At 50.0% G+C, this 23,028-nt stretch overlaps 1 protein-coding gene across 1 annotated transcript in view; it reads left to right on the plus strand.

Moving 5' to 3' along the window:
• Window positions 1–316: 316 nt before the first annotated feature.
• CAPN5 (calpain 5) overlaps window positions 317–23,028 on the plus strand; it is a 52,636-nt gene continuing 29,924 nt past the window's right edge. The window contains exons 1-2 of the mRNA XM_041414095.1: window positions 317–371; window positions 15,818–15,994. Of these exons, the coding sequence (XP_041270029.1) occupies window positions 15,833–15,994 (162 nt within the window). The 5' untranslated portion in view covers window positions 317–371; window positions 15,818–15,832. The remainder of the gene's footprint in view (window positions 372–15,817; window positions 15,995–23,028) is intronic.

Genomic DNA, 23,028 nt, shown 5'->3' on the forward strand with positions numbered 1-23,028 from the left:
AAGTGCCGGTTTCCGGTGCCTCTTCCCACTCCCAGTGAGAGTTCCCGGTGCCGGTTCGCTGTCCAGTTCCCGATCCCGTTCCCGGTTCCCATTCCCGATCGCAGCGCCGGTTCCCATTCCGGGTGCCGCTCCTCATCCCGGGTGCCATTCGCAGTCCCGGTGCCGGTTCCGTGGCGCGTCCCGGTGCCGCTGTCCCGGTGCCGGTTCCGTGGCGCGGGACCGGGCGCGGTGCCGGGCGCAGGCGCGGTCGGGGCCCGCCCGTCGGGGCGGTGCTTGCGGGAGGCGAAGCGCTGCGGGAGGCGAAGCGCTGCGGGCGGCGGCGCGCCCGGAGCGGCGGAACCGGCAGCGGGACCCGCGCCAGCCCCGGGCAGGTAAGGCGACCCCCGGCCCCGGGAGGGGGTGGCTTGTCCCTGCAGCCCCCGCCGCTGCTCTCTCCGCGGGGGGACGGCTCCGCGCCCCGCCCGGGGGTCCCGCCGCGCCCTCGGGGGATGCTCGGGGGCACCTGTGGCTTTGGGAACCGGGTAGAAGCTGCATTCCGGGCTGGGGGGCACTGTGTGTTTGTATGTCAGCGTGTATGTGCATAAAGGGTTTTTGGGGAAAACAAGCCCGAAGCAGGCACCCTGCTCCTCCCCTGCGCGGAGCACGCTGCAGCCCTTGCCTTAACAAGCGCTGCTGTGAACGCTGGCCTTTGGGGGTGCTGGAGTCGGGGTACTCGGCGTGGTGCATAGGAAAGTTGCATGCCCACAGCTTCCCCCCACTTCAGCTTGTGGAGCCAGGCTGGACTGAAACTTTGAGCACCGAGGCCTGGGCGCTGGCTGGAGAGCAGCAGGCTTTCTGCGCTGAGAAAAAATCCTGAGGTTTCAGTATTGTTCTTTGTTCCATTTTTTTGGGACGAACGCAGGGGCTTTTAGAAAGTCTCCTGGAAAGTTAAGACAAGAGCGAGCTCCTGTTCTCAAGAAAAGCAAACTTGCTGCTAGCCTGCAGGAGACTGATGGCTTTTGGCATTTCCAAGCAGTGATATGAGTCTGGATTTCCCAAATCCCAATCTTTCCTCCCTTCCCTGAAAAATGTTATTTTGAGCTTGAGACACCAGCTTGGTGCTTTCTAGTAGAGGGTGTCCCACTGGATGTGGCTCCGGTCTTCAGTCCCTCACCTCCCACGGTGCTAGCTGCAGGTGAGCGTGGGCAGCACGCTTGGCTCTGCAGATCCAGCCTGTGTCATGCTTGCCTATATTACCAGTTATTTATCTCCAGTTACCATTTCTGCCTGGATGCCGTGTTAGCGCTGAGCCTGGTGGGGAGTGCAACCACGGCAAATGGAAGCAGAGCAGGGAGCTCAGTGTGTGGTGAAGAATGCTCTTAAATCCTCAGCTGTTTATATTCTGCATCCATCAAAGACCATGCTGCAGGCTTTCCCCAGGGCACCTTTTATCTCCATCCCATCTCGTATCTTCGGGGAATCTGCCTGCCAGGGTCAGCCTGGGTTCCAAGCATGCTGTTATACAGGAGGGAAGGCAATACAGGGTCCCTGGAGCTGCATGTCTCACCCTTTTCTCTGCACATGGAAAGTGGGTAGCCCAAGGTGCAGGGAGTCTGGCTGGCCCTGCTGCTCAGGGTAGCAGTGAATTGAGGAGGAACAAATTTTGGGATACAGGTGAGAGCAGGTATCACCTGTTGGCAGCATCACTGGGGCAGCAAGTACTAGGGCAGGGAATAGCAGCAGAGTCAGGAATGGATGGAGGTGCAGAGCCTGATGCAAGTGCTTACCACTTACTCCTGCTTGGTGCAACATATTGCTACAGGCACATCTGTCCCAGTGGGTTCTATTTCCCCTGCTCTTCCCAGGAACATCAGCTGCCTCATGCTTATTTAAGCAATTCTTTCACGTGAATCACCTGGGGCTCAGCTCCAACCCATGACCCAGGCAGTGAGGTTATAAAACCCAAGAGGGGGTGAGAGATGCTCTTTCAGAAGCCCTTTCTCTACCCTTAGGAGTGGGATGTGAGGTCTGAACCCCTCCTGCAATGGGTGCATGTGTACAGGTGCTGCTGCGTGCACGGGGGCTGGCTCGCTCGGTGGCTGGTGCTTGCCAGCAGCCATGTGCTGGAACTGGTTGGGAAGAACTTTCTTGTTGGCACCAGAATTAAGGATCAAATCATGAGCAAAAGGAAAAGCAGGTTTTGAGGAAGCCAGCAGGGCTTGCTCTAGCAGGCCGTGCTGAGAGTAGAAACCAAGTCCCTTTGTCATGTTGTGAGGACACCATGATGACACGCAGAAGGCGTAATGCCATCTGCAAAGCAGTGGCGCATGAAATAGGGGCAAAGTGATGTGACCAAGGCACTCAGGTTTGTGGCAGACTCGAGCCTACCCTGCTCCCTGTCATCAGCACCCCAGTCCCTGCATGACTTAGGTGTGGCTTTGACATGGCCACAAGCCCGGGAAAATCCCTGCCCAGCTGCTGTGTCCACCATGGCATTTTCTGTTCAAGGGAGCTTTCAGCTGGTGATGGACAACTGCTGTGGGTAATCTCAAGCCTCTGAGGTGGGGGGAGATGGAAACCCAGAGCTATTACTGAAGGGGTCTGACCTGTGGCTGTGCTCTCGTTTTTAGGGGAAGGAGATGCTCCTTTACCTGGATGTGCTGGCAGTTTACATAGTGCATGTGGGAGTATGTCAGTGGAGAAGATTTCTGCGGGGGAGGGCTGGGGGAGGTGACAAAGGGCACTGCTGGACAGATTAAGCCCACGCAGCAGAGCTTAAATCTGCTTAAAGCCTTTAAGGGAGGATCTGAGCTCATTCTCATTTTTCCTGCTGGGATTTGCCTGTGAAACCAAGCTGAGAGGTGGATGAGGTGCTCAGCCAGAGGGCAACAGCTGACCTCGAGGAGGGGTTTCAGGCTGTGGGGCTGTCCCCTAAGTTGTATACCAACCTGGACAGTGGGGAGCACCGTGTCTGGACTTTGTGCTATGTTTAGAGATTGAATCATATTGGGATAGCTGAAACTGGGGGTTCAGGGCTGCTTTGGTCCCGGATGCCCCCAGGAGCATTGAAAAAAGGCGAAGGGAAATAGGCAAAGGGTGTTTGTGGGACATGGGTAGGGAAGAGTTAATGTGGAAGGACCAGGCTCTTCGATCTGGTGCTTGAGAGGGATTAACTCAGCCTGGAGCAGGTGCAGGGAAAAGGGCTCTGAAGCTGCTCAGAGGGATGGAGAGCTATTATACCAGGCTATAAAAGCCAAGCCCAGCGAAACAAAGGCAGGGAGAGGATGTGCTTGCTGACTCCAAATATATCCAAGGGGTGAACTCCAGGCAGGCAGAAAAGCAATTTAAACTGAGGGCAGTGTTGGTGCTGGGGTGTGAATTCATTCAGTTTAGCTTAAGAGGTTTGTCTAGAGGCTCTGCAACTGTGTCACATCAGAGGAGAGTAGGAGAGTGTGAATTAGAGCACATCGCCTCTCTTGCAAGGTGCTTGGCTGCGATATAAGGAAGTCTTAGCATCTGCCAGTGTGGGAGGCCAGGACTCTGTGGTCCAGACACCCTGTCCTGGTGTCTCCTTTGGGAAGGGCTGTGTAAGCCAAGCAGGTCTCACCATCTTCCTGATGTGGGACCAGACCAGCTATGAAGCAGATGACGCCCAGCTGAGATAATTTTTTGTCTTTGATTATACCTCAAAAAAAATGAATCCATCTCTCCCTTTCCTGGTTGCTGCACGGATTAATAATAAAGCATCCATGCTTTAAGAAAGGCTTTGGCTCTGATCCCAAGAGGAATTTAGACAGTATTCGTGCTGGGGTATGACAATACGAAGAACGGGTGCATCCTCTAAATCTGCTCACGCTTGTGCATTAATTATTGGATATTTTTGGCTGTCCAGAGATGCCGAGATTCTTCTCCTAATGCTTTCTCCAAGCAGGGCAGCATCAGGTTAATGCAGAGAGAAGGAGAAGGATGCAGCTGTGCTTGAAGGCTGGGATCAGGCTCTCTCTCTCTCTTCCTCCTCACTAATCTCCAGAGTTGTCCTTTCTCTGCAGATGTCCAGAGGTGAACCCCTGTCCACAGAGAAGCCTCCTCAGCCCACCCAGAGGTGTTTTTTGTCCTCTGCTCGTGCCGTGGTGGTGCAGGGCACACTTGGGCACTGTTTACTTACTTGTGTCTTCATGTCTTCACCTTCACCTGCTCTTCTGAGGGGCTGTGGGGCACAAAGCTGTGGCAGTGGCTTGTGCTGACCTGCTCCAGGCCGGATGGTGCTCCTGCATCTCCCAGCCCTGCGGGCAGTGTCATGGGTGGGGAATGGGGGCGGTGATGGCTCCGCTCTGCTCGCTTCCAGTTGATTAGCCAGGGAGAAAGGGCCAGGCTCTGGGCACTGCAGAAAATGGACACAGACCCAGTGGCTTCATGGAAGCTACGTTTTTCACCAGTCGAGCATTTGTCTGGCCGCATTAACCCTTTACCTGCTCTGAGCTCTCCCTTTCACACCATGGAGAATTTTCATCCATAGCTTATTCCTACTAAATTTGATTACACTGTAGGAAGCACCTCTTCAGCATAGTGGTGACTTCTTGAGGTCGTGGAGGGAAATAGGAATGGTTGTCATTGAGTTTTCACCCTCTCTGGGAAAAAGTCCTTTCTGCTCCACTCTGTGGCCAAGGAGACTTCACAATTTTTGCTTTTCTGCATGATGCACTGTTTTTTCAGCCAATATTGCAGATCCTCATGCTTTGGGGATCTTTCTGAACTGGAGATGTGACAGATGATACCCCTGCAAAGCCGTGCTGGGAGCCCGCGGGGTTTGCAGCATCTAGGTCAGAGCCTGGCTCCTTTGGGCCTGGTCCAGCCCTTCAGAGGGGCTGGACTGAGCTCCTAAGCCCCTGCCTGCAGCTTTTGTGTCCCAGTTCAATAACACTTTGATGCATTTTGCCTTAAAATACTCTTCTGGCAGAGAAAAGCTCTCCCCGCCCCTTGGTTTGCCCTTGTGCAGAAATGACCAGTTTTAGTCATTCCACCATCCATCTGAGCATCAGATGTTCCTTCCTGTCCTGTGACTTCCAACCATTGGGAACGAAGGTTAAAGGGAGAGGGGACTATAAAGCATCCCAATCACCTTAAGTCTGCCCCATTCTGGGGGGCTGGAAACCTTAATGTGGAGCTCTGAAATGATTTGTGGGAGAGGGCTCCTTCTCCATACCATGCAGGGACTTTCCCAGCTTATCACAGCCCCCAGCAGAAGACAGATGTGTTGGAAAGACACCAGAAGAGGCCATGAGGACAGTCAGAGGGCTGGAACACCTCCACTATGAAAAGAGGCTGAGGGAGTTGGAATTCTTCAGCCTGGAGAAGAGAAGGGCTCAATGAGACCTTAGAGTAGATTCTGGAACATAAAGGGGCTGCAAGAGAGCTGAGGCTTTTTACAAGGGCATGGGGGGATAGGACAAGGGGGAATGGCTTCAAACTGAGAGAGGGCAGGTTTAGATTAGATGGTAGGAAGAAATTCTTTCCTGTGGGAATGTTAAGGCACTGGCACAGGTCGCTCAGTGAAGCTTTACCTGCCCCATCCTTGGCAGTGTTCAAGGCTGGGTTTGATGGGGCTTTGAGCAACCTGGTCTAGGGAAAGATGTCTCATGGCAGAGAGGTTGGAACTAGATCATCTGTAACGTCTTTTCCAACCCAAACCATTCTGTGGTTCCATGATTCTATGAAATGTTCTCCTTGCCTGGCTGCAGCTCATCCTTACGTGAGGGAGATTGCAGCCCTTGCTGATTCCTTCGAGGTTTATCCTGTGACCTAGACGTAGCTATCAAACAAGGCTGTGGCAGACCAGGGCAGGGCCAAGCTTTTACCATCAGGAAAGGTACCCAGAATATTGCTCCCTATGTAGCTCAGCATGACAGGCAGCAGCAGGTCTCTCTGAGCTCCTGGTGAAAAGGGCAAAGCTCCAGCTCTGCTTCTGCATTGCCTTCCCTTAAACCATGGTGCACTGTGTTTTTGTGCTTGTTGCTGGAGTCTTTTTGTTACATCTCCAAATAATCCATAGAGTGATTTCTCTAGGTGACAAAAGGCATCCCTCTCTTGCAGCAAGCACCCTCCATCCTAGTTTTCATCACATTTCCAATGGTTTGAGCTCCCCTGACTCCAGGGTGCAGGATGCAGGTGGCTTTGCTTGACTCCATCCCTTCACAGCCCCTCCTGGGCTGTTCCACCATTTCCTCCATCCTATACAGAGACGAAGGATGCATGTCTGTTTGTCTCTCTGGGTTTGGGGTTCATTTGTTTTATTTTTACTGAGGCACACCCTGGTAATCAAAAGCTTCCTATGAAATGTTTGCAGGCTTGTTGCTCCCAAATCCTTGAAGAGCTGGTCCTACCAGTTGTCTGAGCATGTGTAAATACTGTGAGAATTGCTTAGGGGTGATTAAGGGAGGTGATTTCTCTGCTGAGCAAAGGGAAGCTCTGATTTGATAAAAGCTGCAGCTGCAAACTCTACCTTTTCAGAGCCAGACTGAGGTGATTTCTCTGCTGAGCAAAGGGAAGCTCTGATTTGATAAAAGCTGCTCTGATTTGATAAAAGCTGCATGAGTGCAGGATGGGGATGGTGGCTGCTGGCTGCCTGCCCAGCAAGTGTTGCCTTTGGATCCTGGCAGGTCTTCATGCAGGAGCAGGAGAGTGGTGATTTATTGCATCTAACACGGGGCTGTGTCAGGGTCCTGTCCCATGCAAGGGAGTGAAACTCCTCCCTCTGTCACAGGGTACATCTCTCTCGGGATCTCCTCTGGTCAGGATGATCCCGAGGTGTGTTAGAAGTCTCTTTTCCCCAAGACTCACTGCTCCAGCTTGGAGCTGCTGCAACATCAGAGTGTCTAAAGAGATGCAGATCAAGGGCTTGTGGCAACGTAGTGTCTGGGAGAGGAGGAGGAGGCTTAGTCCTGATCCCAGAGCACTGTGCTCAGCCCACACTTGCCTGCTTGCTGCTCAGCATGGGTTAGGAACATGCTCTGAGCCTCCTCCTGAAGACAAGCCAGGCTGTGCAGAGAATCCAGACAGTCCTCAGAGCAGTGGTGGGCATCTTTGTTTGGGTGAGAGCAGGGTGATAGATCTGGCTGCCAGCCATGGTAGCAGGAGCAAGCACCAGCCTTGCTGGCCTGCAGCAAAGCAATAGGTCTTCCTAAGAGGAGGAATCCTCATCTGGAAAGTGAGAGGTGTACCTGTCCATGGCAAAAGGTGTTGGACTTCATGACATTTAAGATCCCTTCCCACCCAAACCATTCCATTACTCTGTGATCTGGAACACAGAGTGGATGCAGTGCCCAGCATCCTGACCTGTATCCATCTCCCTGAAGGAGGGGGAAAACTTATGTCCAGTCCCTGCCAGGAGAAAGCAGCAGCCTTTCTGCTCCAAGGGTTGTATGGCAAACTCTTACCTCTGTATTTAGAGAAGGGCAGCACTGCTGAAATGAAGGAATAATGGGGGGAAAAGCTGGCTGGAGGTTGGGGGAGTAGCAGCATCCAAGGCAGAAACAGTTTGAAGAGCTCAAATTAAGACAGGGGGAACTTACATTCAGACCTTTCAGCTTGTAAGAACTGAGTGGATCCAGTAACAAGGATTTCTAATAAATCTCACTTATTTGAAGTGGTCCAATCTGCCTAAGAGAGACCTGTTCAAAAGCAGTAGCACTCTCAGCTGCTGCAAGCCTTTAAATATTACTTTTGTGCTCATGATGCTTTAGAATAGTCACAGAAAGAAAAATTCAGTTAAGACAGAGAAGGAAAAGGAGGCAAAATTAAATTTAAAACCAGCAGATTTTGCTGGGCGATCCTGAAAATTTTACAGACAAGGAGAATGTTCTTATCAGTCAGTACCGAGGTGTGGTCTGATATTTGCTGTTGTGACTTTGGAATTTATAGGATGTGGGTTTTGGGAAGTGACTGGCAAGGGGCTTGAGGGCCTATCAAAGGGAAAACTGAGCAGGGAGGACCAAGTCTGAAGTGACTTTGTGCCTTCTTGGACTTTTTCACAGAGTGCCTTGGTGCTTTTATTCAGGGTTGGGCCAGGCAAAGAGACAATCCTAAAATGGTTTACTAGCAAAAGCTGGGAGTCTTGGCAGAGGTTTGAGACCTGACTTGAGGCCAGCAGCTGTAGGATTGGGGTGAAACCTGTGGTGTGGAGCCTGTTGTCAGAAGCATTTGGGGTGCCCCCATCATTGCAGGAGATGTTCCTACCCTGCTTGAAGTGGAGCAGGTCAAGGGATACATTTCTGGGAATGGCCAGGAGCTCTCAAGAGGAGACCTAAAGGACTTGGTTGTACCTCTGGGCCTCTGTGGGTATGGAATTTTGGGCTCTGCCTGCAGCAAGGTGTGAAGGTGATGGGGAGAGAAGCAATCCATTGCCTTGGGGATGGTGTTATTATGGAGTCACAGAATGGTTTGGGTTGGAAGGGTCCTTGAAGACCATCTCATTCCAGTACTCTGCCATGAGCAAGGACAAGTCCCACACACCCCTTCCATCCTCTCCTTGAACGCTCCCATAGGGAGACAGGGCGTGCCATGAAGTGGTCAGGGCTGAAGCTGCAGGAAGGATGCCCTGGATCAGCCAGAAGGACAAACATCACAGCTAGCCTGGGAGGGATGATCTTGAAGGATCCAGCTGCCTCTCCTCACTCTCCTACAGAGTAGCTGCAGCTCCGTTATCTCTTCTGCTCCTCCCAAATGCGCAGTTTGAAGTTCAATTGCTTTAATCATCCCAGAGGCTGCAGAAGCTATTGAAGGCAGAGCATTTGCATGGAGGACATGCTGCATTTTAGCTGCACTAATGATGAGTTTTCTGAATGGATTTTCCAGTTCCTCAGCCTCTTAAATAAACATCTCTGTCACCCATAATGCCCAAGAAAAAGGCTCGCATGGCTACATCAAGCAATGCCCTCTTACTCTTCCGTCCTAGTCCTTCCCTCTTTCCACCTCACAAAGGTACAGGCCTGCCTTTAGACCACAATTTTTTGCCCAGCTGGCCAGAAAACCAGTGTGATTGTATTAATGTGGTGCAAGATTCCCAGTGGAGTCAGTGTGACTGGATTTAAAAGGAGCAGGTCTAGCTGTTCAATTAGAAATGCTGAATGAATAATACAAACACGTTCTCACTCCAAACATGCAAAGATAGCATCCTCGCCCCTCCCCTTCAAAATGGATCAAAATGGATGCTGAGAAGGGCACAGCATCTCTGTAACCTTATGGGGTGTGTGGTTTGTGTTCAGCATGATCCTCATGTGGGGTGACAGCACTCCTGGGCTGAGCAGGAGCCATGTGTCTGGATGACCATCAGTGCAGGTGGCTCAATTCTGTATGCGTGAGTCTGCTCTTCCTAGGTTGTGTTTTTCCAGAACCTGAAAACCTGCTCTGCGTGAGCAGTGTCATGTACTGGAGAAGGTTCCTGCCTTCTCCTGCACAAAGGTGGTTTTTTGGAAGCTGCATGGGCTGCTGAGTGAGCTTTGGTGTTGCTGGCCCGGTGCTGCTCCTTACAATTATTAACCAGGGTCAGGGTGTGCTGAGGCGTGAGGGGTCAGTGGAGTCATGGCTGTCTCCAGGGACTTGGCATTGGCAATGCCTATTAATTCACCTTTTGTTACTTGTCTTGCAACTCCTGGTGATCTCCAAGGGTTTTTAACCCTGCTGTGGCCTGGGAAACATGCCTGACATCACACAATCAGTAATGCTGGGTAAGGAACCAAACAGCATGTGCAAGGAACCCAAAACTTATCTTCTGCATTCTCCCCAAACCACAAGTGGATCGGGGTGAGCTGGACCCGAGTGGTGAATATATTCAGCATGTCTGCTTTCCCTCAGGCTGCCTGGTGGCATGTACTGCCTTGCTCTTTCCGCTGCTTTTGGGTCTGTCTCTCTGCCACCACCTTTTGCTGTTGTTTCGTTCTTCTCCCTGCTCTTCCTGCATCCCTCCAGCCTCCTGCATTTTCTGATCCAGTAGGAGAGGCTGGCACCAGCTTTGCTTTGAGCTTGTTACTCATTCCTGTGTCAGGATGCTTTCAGACATGTGTCCTGGTCCTGTCTGATCTTAGAGCCCGTGCTGAGGGAAGGGCCGGTCTGGCTGGTGCCACAAGCCCAGTTTGTGTGCAGAGCCCTGGCCAGGCAGAGCTGGAGCCAGCACAGGGTTATGAGAGTGTTCCCAGTGTGGGGCTGCCTTTTCTCCTGCATCCAACATCTGACTGTGTTTGCAAACGGTGACTCACAGCTGCAAGGAATGAGGAACTCCCCAGCCAAAGGCCTCAGTCCCAGTGTGAGTCACCCAAGCAGAAAGGGAGCTCCTGGTCAGCACACCCGCTGGCTCCTAAAGGAGATGGGTATTCAAGGATGCCCAGACCCCCCCGTTAACCCTGGCCTTCCCAGGAAGAAAATATCCCAATCTTGCACATGCATGCAGACCTGCTGACTGGCTATGTCTCTCCCTATGCTGTCATCTTGCTGTTAAGCAATAGAGGAGTGCTGTTCTGGTGGAAAAAAAATCCAGAGGAAATAAAGCAAGTATGCTAAAGATCACTGTGCATTGCCGGAAACAGCCTCCACATGTGACATCTTATCTCAAGTGGATTTTGTGCAGATGCTGACAGCCAGGCATATTTTGGTGATATGGAGTCACTTGCAGCAGCTTTCTGCCAGGATGTGTGACCCTGCCCTTTCCCTGGCCCGGGTGCAAATGCAGTTTTTAATGAATGCTTGGTCTTGATTCATACAACCGTAGAATGGTTTGGGTTGGAAGTACCTTAAAGACCTTCCAGTTCCAACCCCCTGCCATGGGCAGGGACACCTTCCGCTAGACCAGAGTGCTCAGAGCCCCATCCAGCCTGGCCTTGAACACTTCCAGGGATTGGGCAGCCACAGCTTCTCTGGGCAATGTGAGCCAGTGCCTCACCATCTTCACATTGAAGACTTTCTTCCTGATATCAAACCTAAACCTACTCCCTTTCAGTTTAAAGCCATTCCAGATTGTCCTATCACTACATGCCCTTGTCAAAAGGATGATCTTTTTAAAGTTTATTTTCAGTAATAGCCAGCTTGTTAGACAGCAACTTCCTTTGCAGGTCTTGGAGTGCTTTACAGAAGGGACCAGGATCTCTGCAGAGGGATGCTTTTTCCTGCTGCCGGGAGGAGGAGGATTCATCAGGGAGCATTTGCTCTACTTATATGCTTGCAAAAAGCCAGAGGGTTTACTCACTTAGAAGAAACAGCCCTTGGCCCCATCAGGATGTTTTTTAGGGCTAAATCCACTGGTCTGAATTTCTGAGGGGGAGCAGCTAGTCCCTGTGGTTGCTCATGCAAAATTAACCCTCAGGCTGAAAGGTGCCATGTTAAGGTGTCCTGATTTGGATGCCACCTGTGCTGTAGGAAATCACTGATTAAAATCAGAGCTTGATATAAACCTAATTAAGAGTGAAAATTGTAATTTCACCTTTAGCCTTTAAATGAGAACAGAGATATGACCTGATGAAGAATAGATATAAAGGCCAGGAGGGGACATTGAGTGCTCTGTTCTTCAACAGTTTTGTTTGAGCAAGTAACCACTGTAAATGTTCAGTAATTTGCATTTTGGCTAAAACAGCTGCTCTGTAAAGATGTCGAACTGTGCTCAAAAACATCTGGACACGAGCTACCTGTAACTTCCCATGGGAATTAGCTTCCCTGGTTAACCACAGTCAATTTGAGAAGAAATGATGTCTTGTTTTCTAATTTCCATCAGTGCGGTTTCAGCTTCCCCTACTTGTGGCCATTGCTAATGCAGGATGCTGCGCTGTGCTGCTGGCTCTGGGCCATGCCATTTGGGGTCCAAAGCAAAACTAGGGTGCATGCACAGCTTGGAGTGGGAAAGGGCTTTGGGAATGGCGCAGGCACTGGCACAGGTTGCCCATAGGAGCTGTGTGAGGAGGGTTGGAACTTGAGGATATTGAAGGTCTCGTCCAACCCAAACCATTCTATGATTCTAAGAGCACTTGAGGCTTTTTTGTTCATGGGTGGCATAGAGTTGTTGGCCAAGAGGTGTGGAGTGCTTGTCTTATGCTCAGTGTAAACAGTGAGAGGCAATACAACTGCTTCTTCTTCTTCCCTGGGCCCTGGAGAAACAGTGTGTAAAGCTCTCCTTGCATCAACAGGGTTTCCTCTGCTGAGCTGGACTTTTGTGTTGGTAGGTGACAGGATAACCTTGGTGTTGCCACTTGTCTGTCAATAGAAACACCCAAGGAGGCTGTAAAAAGTTATTTAAATAACATATTTATAAAAAGTCTGCCTGCTCCTCTGAACACCCCACTACTACGCCCCAGAACATTGCACCTGGTTGAGGGTTGTGCAGCCACATGCCTGGTTCCTGCTTCATCTTCTCCTTGACTGATCCTGTGCTTTTGCAATGTGACATGGAAGCCCTCTCCTGTTTAGTGGGAATGGAGCTGAAGGGCAGCAAATGCTGTCCTTTGGAACAAAGTGTTTTGTCTGACCTGGAGGCAGTCAGCTGTAGGATCTACAAGAAGGAGGCTTTGCTCCTGGGCAGGCTGCAGCCTTGCATAACACAAGCTTGGTGAGCCCATGCCAGCCACCCGAGAAGCCTCTGAGCTGGAAGGCAAGGAGAGGGAGATGTTTGGAGGGGAGGAGGGAAGAGCCTTTCAGCAGGAATTTGGTCCTGGCCAGTGCAAAATGCTTTCAGTCCTTCTCCCTGTTGCTGTTCTTAGAGCCATGACTGTTACCAGCTGGCAGGAGCTGGAGCACCTGGATGATGCTGGAGGTGAAAAGGGGAATCCACAACACCCCTGAGTCATAAGTCTGGCTCAGTCTTCCAACAAAATGGTTTTTTGTTTAACTCCTTCATGTCAGGACTGAGGTTGGGATCAGACCACTGTTTATAAAAATTCGTGCTAAGAGGGGTGAGTACAGATTCCCCTCCCTGCTCACAGGCAAACACATGCATATGCAAGTGTAGAGTTGTTAATTCAAATCAGGCATGAAAACACCCAGTTCTTATGCTCCTGGAGCATCTGAGCTTGGTCCAAGAAGGCAAAGAGTAATTAGACAGCCTTTGGGCATTTTAATGTGGCAGAGGTGAAGTTCAGCCTGGTAAGCATGAAATGCTGCAAATTAGAAAGAGTAATGAATTTTAACACTGCCCTAAGAACATTCCCTCTGCCCCTTCCTTTTAATTATTTTGCAAGGTGTTTTTTTTAATTATTTGTTTGTTTTTCTAAATGAACCTGAACAGTGTCCCTTCCCCTTCTGCTTGGCATTTTCTTTGCAACTCAAATCCATCTACAGGCTGTCATGTGAGAGTAGCCCTGCAGCGAGGACAGATGGCTGGCAAGGTGACAGTCACTGTAGGGTGGCATGGCAGGGCAAATTTCAGGCAAATCTGGGCATCAGAAAGGCTGGAACTCCTTGGCTGAGATTACTGCCATCCTGTTCCCATAGGGATGGACATTGCACAGGGTGTCTTGTGAAAGTCAGTGTTGCAGGGATCACTGGAAAGCACAGCTCCAAGCTGCAGGGTGTGTAGCAGTAATTTTATGAATGAGCAGCCAAGTGCCAGCCCTTGGCCACGGTACAGGCTGCAGAGAAGCATCCAGCATCTCCTACATCAAACCCAAAACTCCTGCCTTTAACTTGAGCATGGCTTTTGGAAAGGCACCAGACCTCCCTCCTCCCCTCCCTTCCAGGCTCCCTTCCTAACCTCGCTGGTTCTTTCTGCACAACCTCCCATGGAAATATCATCTCAGTCCAGTTCATGCACCAGTCCAAGAATTCATCTTGCATGTCAGCTAACAGCATCTTCCTCCTCTCTCAGCCTGTTGTATCCCTGCAGAAGGCAGTTGCCAGCCGTCCTTTCCCAGCACTGCTGCTTTCCCCCTGTCTCTCTGTAGCAATGAGTGCTATCACTGTGAAAGTCTTGGCCTCATTGTCACCCAAAAGCAGCTTATTCAGTTCCAGGATGTCCCCATGACCTCGCTGGGTAAATCTCCCTTATTTTTCACCTCTTCCTCTCTTGGAGATCTGAAGGCCAATGCCTTCCCTGGCCCTCTTAGCAGGGTGGATTGGGCTACTGGGTGTATTCCCTGACTGCTCAATGAGGCTGTCAGCCTTTCCACAAGGAGTAAATTTGGTGTATTACTTGGGGGTTTATATCAGGCCATTTATTTTTAAGGCTTTTCTGAGGGCAGGTGATGCCCTTGGGCCTCTGTGTCATCTGGGATGCTACAAAGCATCTGGTACTGATGGGAGGGAGAAAATCCCCACAAGCTGCTTTTGCAGTTCCTCCTCAGTAGCACAGACCTGTGGAGCAGCCAGCAAGGGGATTATTTTGGGTTCACTTGAGCTCTGAGTAATGAGCACTTGTGCTGCTAATCAAGCTGATAAATGTTGTCAATTAAAACCTGTGCTTTGCTCTTCAGCTTTCCCTAAGTGAAGTGTTTTTGTCTCTCCCAGAGGAGAGAAGGCTGGCTGGGTGGGCAGTGCTCCTGTACCATCAGAATGGGCATTAGTTCAGCTCTCAGACAACTACTTTCCTTCTGCTAATCCTAGTGGTTCATTAACAGGGGATGTCACACTGCTGCTTAAATTGGTGCCAACCATAAGTGATCATATGATCCTTGGGATTTGGGGTGTTTACAAATTAGCTGCTTCTGATGAGCCATTATCGCAGCTTCATTATCCCACCATGTGTTGTGATTCCACAGCAAGCATACGGTTTCTGTATGTCTCACTAGGAGGGATGAGAGGTCAGCTTGCTGGATGCATCCAGCCACTGGATGGGGCACCCTTAGTTTTACCATGTTGGAGACTAAAGCTGGGATTATGTCACTTAGGAGCGTGCTTTAATGGTGGGCTTGGCACTGCTGGGTTGACAATTGGCAGAGGTGACCTTAGAGGTCCTTTCCGACCTGAATGATTCCATGCTTCCATGGTTATGTAGCACACACACTCCCATTTCTTTAGGAAACCACACTAGATATTTCCAGACTGAGGTCACTAATGGCCAGCTTTTGAAAAAGGACATCCCATTTTGGGGAGAGATAAGGATTGTACATGGCTGTTATAAATAAATACAGAGAAACTTTACGGAAGGAGTTCTGGAAGAAGTCTGTGATTAGGCAGTGGGGAGCTATGCAGAGCACCCCTTGTCCTGGTGCCTGAGCAAAGGGGTTGGCACCCAGTGACCAAAAGGCAGGGGTGGTGGAGCAGTGATGGAGAGGTGCTGATCTCTTTCTGGGGGGCATTTGAGCAGTGGTTTCCTGCTGTTTTCTGGATTGCTAAATTCACATCTCTGCCCTGGAAGCAAGACGCTTGTCAGGAAAGAATAATTAATACAGAAACATGCAGTGCTCTGCCAGGAGACCTTTTTTTTAATTAAAACCCTGTCTGATAAAGTCTGCTGAGAAATTGGTGTCACTAACAAAATCATGAAATGCACAGTTTTGTGAGTTGAGGCTCCGTGATGGCAGTGCTCTGGGTAGGGCTCAGCCCCCACAGCTGTGCACACCCATCTTACAGGGGGTCTATTTTCCTCCTTTGCCTCTGAGGGCTGTGTTTTCCACAGATGAGTTACAAATTTGTTGAGAAGCTGGGCACCAGTTATTATTTACTACTATGCTTGGTTTGGTGTCATTTGGCTGGCTTGGGGGATAACTGGGAGTCCCAATCCCAGGGGATCAACAAGGTACACTTGGGCTCAGAGGTGGTTGTTTTCAGCCACGATGTCTTGGTGCTGCCACCCAAGAGTGGCAGAGGAGGATTGAGTGTCACTGGACAGACTGTGTCCCGGCTCATTGCTGCTCCGCCTGTCCTCCAGAGGCGGTGGGGAAGGATGTTTTCCTCGGTGAAGCCATACGAGAACCAGCGCTACGCCTCTCTGAAGAAGGAGTGCCAGCGGCGGAAGCAGCTCTTCGAGGACCCGCTTTTCCCCGCCAACGACGACTCGCTCTTCTACAAGTCAAGGATTCAGGGCATCCAGTGGAAGCGACCCAAAGTAAGTGCACCCATCCCCTTGCCCCTCAGCACTGCTTTCCACCATCTCTGCTCTCAGGCATTCCTAAAAACGCACAGTGCACCCTTCACCAAGGCTGCCAAGCCCCAGTCGACATTTCCTCTCCCCAACAGCATTTATTTACCCAGACCTGATATTGTGAGCCTCTAGGGTGCCAGGAAGACCTGCTCCACTGAGGTCCAAGCTTTTCTGCATCCAGTGAGGTCCAGGAGCAAAGGAGCTTCTTTCTGTGACTCAGTTTCCCCATGCATAAACCAGGGAGATGGTTTGCAGCTGGGTTGGTGTTGTGTACTTCTGTAAGGCTGGTGGGTCCAGCAAGGCAGTGTTATCTCTGAATGGTTTGAGTTGGAAGGGACCTTAAAGATCTAGTTCCAGCCCTCCTGCCAGGGGCAGGGATACCTTCCACTGGAATACTCTTGGTGGTCCATTTGGAAAGGGACAAGAAGGTAAGCTTTGGGTCAGTGAGGTGGTTTTGGCATCTTTGGGGAAGAGGGTGGTCATACCCATCCTTCCTCTTCTGTGCAAAAACCATGTCCTCTGCCTCTCCTCCACGCTGCCGTGTCTGTCATGAAGGCAGGTTGTAGGAGGCTGGGGGTGACATTGGCTGTCCCCAGCATTGCCAGTCCCTCTTCTGCTGTCCTCAGTGCCAGCCCAAAGGATACACATGAGGACCTGAGGGCACTATGGGGAATGTGTATGTCTTGTTATGGCTGTCTGCTTGGAGTTGCCCGTGAGAGCAGCTCTCTGACTGCCATGAAGCACAGGGAGTCTCAGGTAGCAGTAATCATTGTGGTTGGGGAGTGGCAGTATGCCAGCATCTCACACACCTGGGTTTCCTTCCTTCCCTGTGGGGAGCAGCAGCCCTCTCTGCCCAGCCCGTGCTTTTCCACACGTGACTTGGTGGCATTTGAGTGTTGTAGGCTTGCCTGAGCTGCCAACATTGTCTTCACCCCCGCTGACAGCCCAGGAAGTCAGCTGGCCTTCCACAAGACAGTGCTGTGTCTGTCTGGGTGAGAGCAGTCTGGAGGGGGGTACACAAAAGGCTTTGTGTGAAGGGAGGGATGGAGCTGAACTGACTCTTGTTGTGTGACTGGGTCCCCCAGCACCCCACTGGGATCCTTGTGGGAGGAGACCTCACTTCCCTCTGCTCTGCCTTTGTGTCTTCCGCTCCTACTCTGCCTGGACACTGGATTTGTGCAAAGCCCTGTGTGTGTTTTAGTTTATTCCCCTTGTCTGTGGGAAGGGAAAGAAGCTTTGTGCACAGCTGCCTTCTGAAGACAGGGCTGACCATGGTTTAGTCTCACAGTGGGGGCCAACATGAACACACCGTGCACATCCATTTATACAGCACACAGGTGATGGCTGAGGCTTTCTAAACAACTTTCTCTGGGACTAAAAGGTGGGGATGTATTTGAGACCCCCTTGCTGATTTGCAGTCAGGTCACACACATTACTTCAGCCACATGTCTAAGGACAGAGGGTTGGATCCCTTTGTAGAGGGACAAAGATTGCTGCTACTGAGGGACAAAGTGTTGTGCTGAGCATCTCAGAGCTTTTCTCCATCTGCTTTTCTGCCTTTCATCTCACTTGCAGCCCTTGGTGTTCAGGCAGCTATTATCCTCTTGCTGCCTTGCTCTGTAGAGCATGAGGTCTTTCTAAGAAAGCTTTCTGAACCTCATCTGCAAGTTGTCGTGCTCACCTAGTTCAAACCCATCCTTGCTGAAACTCAGAGTGAATTCAAACTTTTTCCAGCCACCCAGCTCTGCAGTTTCTTAGGATCATAGAACTGTTTGGGTAGGAGGAGACCCTTAAAGCAATTAGCACAGAATGTTGAACCAGGGCTCTTTCTGGCATGGGCTGTCAGTGGGAATGGAGGCTGGAAGTGAGTCCCATGTGCCAACAAGGTCCTGTGGCTTAGCAAGACACAGAGGTGGTCCTTGTTTTGCTGCCTCTGCACCAGATAAAGGGAATTTTGCCAGCAGTTTGGGTGCCAGAAGGAATGCATGCTGAGCAGTGGCAGACTCATGATGTCCCTGTCTGGCAGGATTGTTTGATCAGACACACTCAGTTGCCTTGACCACAAAATCACCATTAAAAAAAGAATATGAGCTCACACCTGCCCTGTTTGCTGCTGAAGTTTCGAGAAACCTCTTTCTCAAAAGCATTTCTCTATGTTCTTTCTCTCAATTGTTCATTTCAGCAAAAGTAACTCAATTTCACAGGGAGAATTGCTTTGTGCCAGCAGAAAATGCAAAATGACTTTTTTAGTTGCTGGACGTGATTCTTCCTGACTTCATACCGGCTTTCTAAGGGAGGGAGTCCAGGAAAAATCCCAGCATCTTCTGCAAGAAAGCAATCAGTATCAGCTTTTCCAAGTTAATGCAGGATTCAGTAGAGTCCAAAATGTCCATGAAGTTTAAATCAACTGTTCTCCTTGTGTGCTATTGAATGGCATGGTGCAGTTATTAAACCACAAAAACATCTTGTTTCTATTACAACCAGCAAATCTTATCTTAGTAAATCACAGTTAAATCTCTTTCAGAAAAAGGCAAGTAGTAATACTCGCAGCTTTTGGCAGATGCTGTTCTGGGGATTTCCTTACCATGAAATGGAGTCCCCAGTCCCAGGGATACTGTTTACAGGGAAGGGATGGTGTGCACGCACTTTTATCTCTCAGGGCCGTGGCCGTGGGTTGTTCTGGAGTGTTTGAGCTAAAACTGTGATAAAACATAAGAGCTCATTGTGTCTCTAGCTTTGCTGTGAGAACAGAGTGGGTGGAGAATGGAAATAAAAGCTGTCCACTATTAAAAACAACCACTCGCTTTCTCAGAAAAGTTGTCACTTGTGATCTGTGGAAAGAAATCAGACGTAGGAGATAAATTGTGCCCTGAGAAGCTGTAGCTGCCCTATCCCTGGAAGTATTCAAGGCCAGGGTGGATGGGCTTTGAGCAATGTGGTGTAATGGAAGGTGTTGCTGGCCACAGCAGGGCAATCAGAACTAGGTGATCTTGAGGGTCCTTCTGAATGAAAACCATTCTGTGATTTTTCAGATGAAGCACTTGCATGTGAAAAGCAGCCACAGTGAACTCACTGGGGTGCTGGTAATATGCTTTGGCAGAGGCAGGATCTTATTTCCTCATACTTCCATGGTGCTAGTACAGATCTAAACAGTCCATCCTCCATGTGTGCATCTCTACCTTCCCCACTCTTCTTCCAGCATCCTCTCTGTTCCTCCATGCACTCCCAAAGCTTGAGGCTGCTTTGGCAAAAAACCCCCACCAAAACAACAAAACCCCCAATCTCTCAAGTGCTTTCCCTTTTGTTTGAGGTTTTTCTGGGCAGAGGGGAAAGAGAGAGGATGAGAAACAGCTCAGGTCCCTTCCCTTGTCAGGCTGTTTTGCTTCACCTTCCTCTTGCATCCGGCACTGCAGCCTTTCCTGGAACGGGCTCAGCCTTATTATTTCCAGCAGGGTGTCCTCCCTCCCTCCCTGCTTTCCTTGGCCTCCAGCCCTGCTCTTGATGCCAGATCTTTGCAGAGGCAGCAGCTGTTTGAGCCCTCTAATCGTGTTTTGGCTCCGGTGGTTGTTTGCTGGACGCCTTTGTGATGCGGCCCGGCGAAGCCAGAAAGCCAATTACTGGAGTGCTTATGAGGGAGGGAAACCACAGCACCAGCCTGAGCAGGGAAGGGGGTCCTGGAGAGCCCTGTTCAGTGAATCCACTTAAAAACAAAGCTGGCTGCTCGTTGCCTTGCCAAAGCAGATTTTGGAGATCACTCAGGAAGCATCAGCGGCTCCTTTTGGCAGCAGCACTAGGCTGTTACATTAGAAATTAAATAGAACTTTTGAGCTTAGCCCAAATCCCAACACCTTGCTTGAAACTTCTTTCCCTTGTGCTCTGAATGCTGCTGTGCAAGGGGGAGGGAAGCCTGTATCCAGACAGGTAGTACCACACCCAGTGGAAATCTCAGCCTGATCCTCAAGCTGAGTTTTGCTCTTCCCTTTTGGATCAGGAGTGCTGGCAGTGCACCTTGGAAGTGAGAGGTTTGGTCTGTGCGTTGGGTGAGCTGGTCTGCATGGTTGGGAGGTGGTTAAATAAGAAGGGGTGGCACAGATATGAGTAGAAGGGGATGGATGATGTGCAGGATGGATGGCAAAAATAAGGAGAGATTTGGAGCCTCTGCTGTGTCTGTTGATCCCCTGTGGAAAAAATGATGATGGTCTAAGGTAGAAGAGACTCATCGACTCTTACTGAGGAAAGAGTTAATTTCTTCTAATCATCACTGCTCTCTTCTTGGGTACAGAGTGCTTCCAGTGATGCCATGGGATTGCTACAGGCTTTGGTTAGGGTCTGTCTTTAATACCTCTGGGCCTTACCCAGGGCTTGTTTTCTCTCTGCAGCAGGAGGGCCACTTGGTTCAGGTGCAGCCTGCCAAGCTATGACCTGCTGCTGGGGTGGGTCACCAGACAGGACAAACTGGGGCATCACTGTGCCTGTGGGAAGCAAATGAAGCCTGGTGGATGTGGCATCCACAGCTTCTCAGGACAACCTGCTCCAGTGTCTCACCACACTCACAAGGAAGAATTTCTTCTTAATACCTAATCTAAATCTACCCTATTTCGCCTTAAAGCCATTCTCCTTCGTCCTGTCATGCAGGATATGTTATGCCCATTGTCATGAACTGGATGCTGTTGTCTTTGGAGGAGGTGCTGCAGGATGGGAGAGCATCTCTTAGCTTACATCATGCACAGGTGTGGTGTTGAACTACATAGAGCTGCATGCTCTGGTCCTTGAACTTTTCCCAGGGAGCAAGGTGGAGCATGGATATGGAGTTTTCCTCCCTGTTCTGGGAGGCAGGTGGGCTGCTGTGTGCTGAGTGTATTCCTGTCCAAGCAGTGTCACAGTGGTTGTGTGGCTCGAGGTGACCTGTGGTTGCTGTTGAACCTGAGCTCCATCCCTGCACTGTGAGTTCAAGCCTGGATGGTTGCAACCACCAGAGAAACTCTCTTGGATGAAGACTACACCCTCCCAATCTTCAGGGGAACAGGTTTTTTCCTCCATGCCTGTTTCTCAGTATTTTTATCTCTCTCCAGTATTTAGTTGCAAGTGCTGAATTATCTCTGCAGGAATTAATTGTCAGGGGTGATTGTCCCTGATTAATGAGCATAAAGGTAGATTCTAGCAATATGGTAATATTATTTTGCCTAGATGAGGGCAATGTCATTTGGAGGGGAAAGCCTGAGAGAGTAGTTGAGGGGGAGAGAGACAGGCCAGGTTTTTTTGGGAAAAGTTATGGAAGCAGGAGATCTTAGGGCGCCAGGACCATGGCATTTTAAGCCCTACTGTGGAACTAGGGAGAGATGCTCTCAGTCACAGCCTTGAGGTTTTTTCCCAGACAGAGAAATCTTGTTTTAGAAACCAAGAAAATAGGATTTTTCAATAGCCATTCCCTGCCTTCCTGGTATATATCTGCTGTGACATGTATAGGGGTTTCACAGAATGATTCACAGAATCATAGAATGGTTTGGGTTAGAAGGGATCCTAAATATCCTCTAGTTCCTTGGGCAGGGATACCTTCCACTAGACCAAGGTGCTCAGAGCCCCATCCAGCCTGCCTTCAATGCTTCCAGGGATGGGGCATCCACGGCTTCTTAGGAGAACCTGGTCCAGTGTCTCACCACCCTCACAGGGAAGAATTTTTTCTTAGTATCTAATCTAAATCTACCCTATTTCACCTTAAAGCCACTCTCCCTTGTCCTGCCGTGCAGGATACATTATGTCCATTGTCTCCTGAACTGGATGCTGTTGTCTTTGGAGGAGGTGCTGCAGGATGGGAGAGCATCTCAGCTCCACTCTTCTTTACATTATTAAGCACTTAGCTCTTTTCTCTTGCTGTATGAGGATTACACAGCCAATCCCCTTGGTGGTTTTCTGGAAGGGGAAAGGAGTCAATGAACTAATTCACTAAAAGCAGGACCAGCGCTTCCCTGCCCACAAGTTTCTGCATTAAAGGGTCGTTTCCCCAGTGTGTAGTGCAGGCTGGGAAGCTGGCAAAAACACAAGAGTGAAGATAATGGGGAGGACAGAGGTTAGGTTCTTGCAGTTCTTTGCTCTCCAAAGTTCACCAAGAGTTTAGCAGGGAGGCACTTACACTGGCAATGGCAACTGGGTGCAAAAATGTTCTGGTGTCCCACTTGGAGGTGTTTCTTCCAGAAAGACTAAAATACTAAATTCTGTTCTCCAGGTGTCTTTATTGAGCTTTTTGCAGTGTCTTGGCCTGTCTCTCTCAGTTGTGGTCTCTCCCAAAGAATGCTTGGGGTTAGTCTTGACACTGGGGCTCCTCTGTGCTGCTGGATTGGCTGAGGGATCATCTCGTCTGAACAGTCAACAGACTCTGCCTGGGGTCCATCACAGGGCTTAAAATCCTTCCAGACCTTTGCATTTCTCGTCTTAAGAATTTATGAGCCACTTGCCTGTTAATTTATCTGCTGTTTTCAGTAAAACTGGAGCTGATTGCCAGTCTGGCTGTTCCTTTGCCAGGAAAGGATTTGGTCATCATTTAATGCAATCTCTGAATTGACCTTGTTTTTACATTTTTAAGCCATTCATAGGCTACTCCATCCCTCAAGGATGAACAAGAGATTCATTGTTACTATTTGCACTTCTTTTGAAAGGTCTCTACTCCCATTAGATGCGATGCTGACCCTGGCTGCATTCCAGCAGGTCTCGCCAGATCCTCCCAGGGCCATGGCCTCGTGGTGCCAGGCAAGCACACTTTCCCCCTTAGCCCCAGTGAGGACTGGAGTTGATAAGCTGCTTGGCACTAGTGCAGCCTTTGATAAGAAATTTCTAGCCAGTCTGCTCTGTCCTCAGCATCAGAAAGACATGGCCTTAAAAGCGAAAGCGACGGTAAAATCCCTGGATTAGATTCATGGCGTGCTTCTTTGTGCAGCTGCGTGTTGGTGACAAGAAATTATTGTACTGGTAATGAGAAAGAGCAGAACAATAGCAGAGGGTGT

This window comes from Onychostruthus taczanowskii, unplaced genomic scaffold, assembly GCF_017590055.1.
Source record: "Onychostruthus taczanowskii isolate IOZ18803 unplaced genomic scaffold, ASM1759005v1 scaffold44, whole genome shotgun sequence".
Taxonomy (NCBI): Eukaryota; Metazoa; Chordata; class Aves; order Passeriformes; family Passeridae; genus Onychostruthus; species Onychostruthus taczanowskii.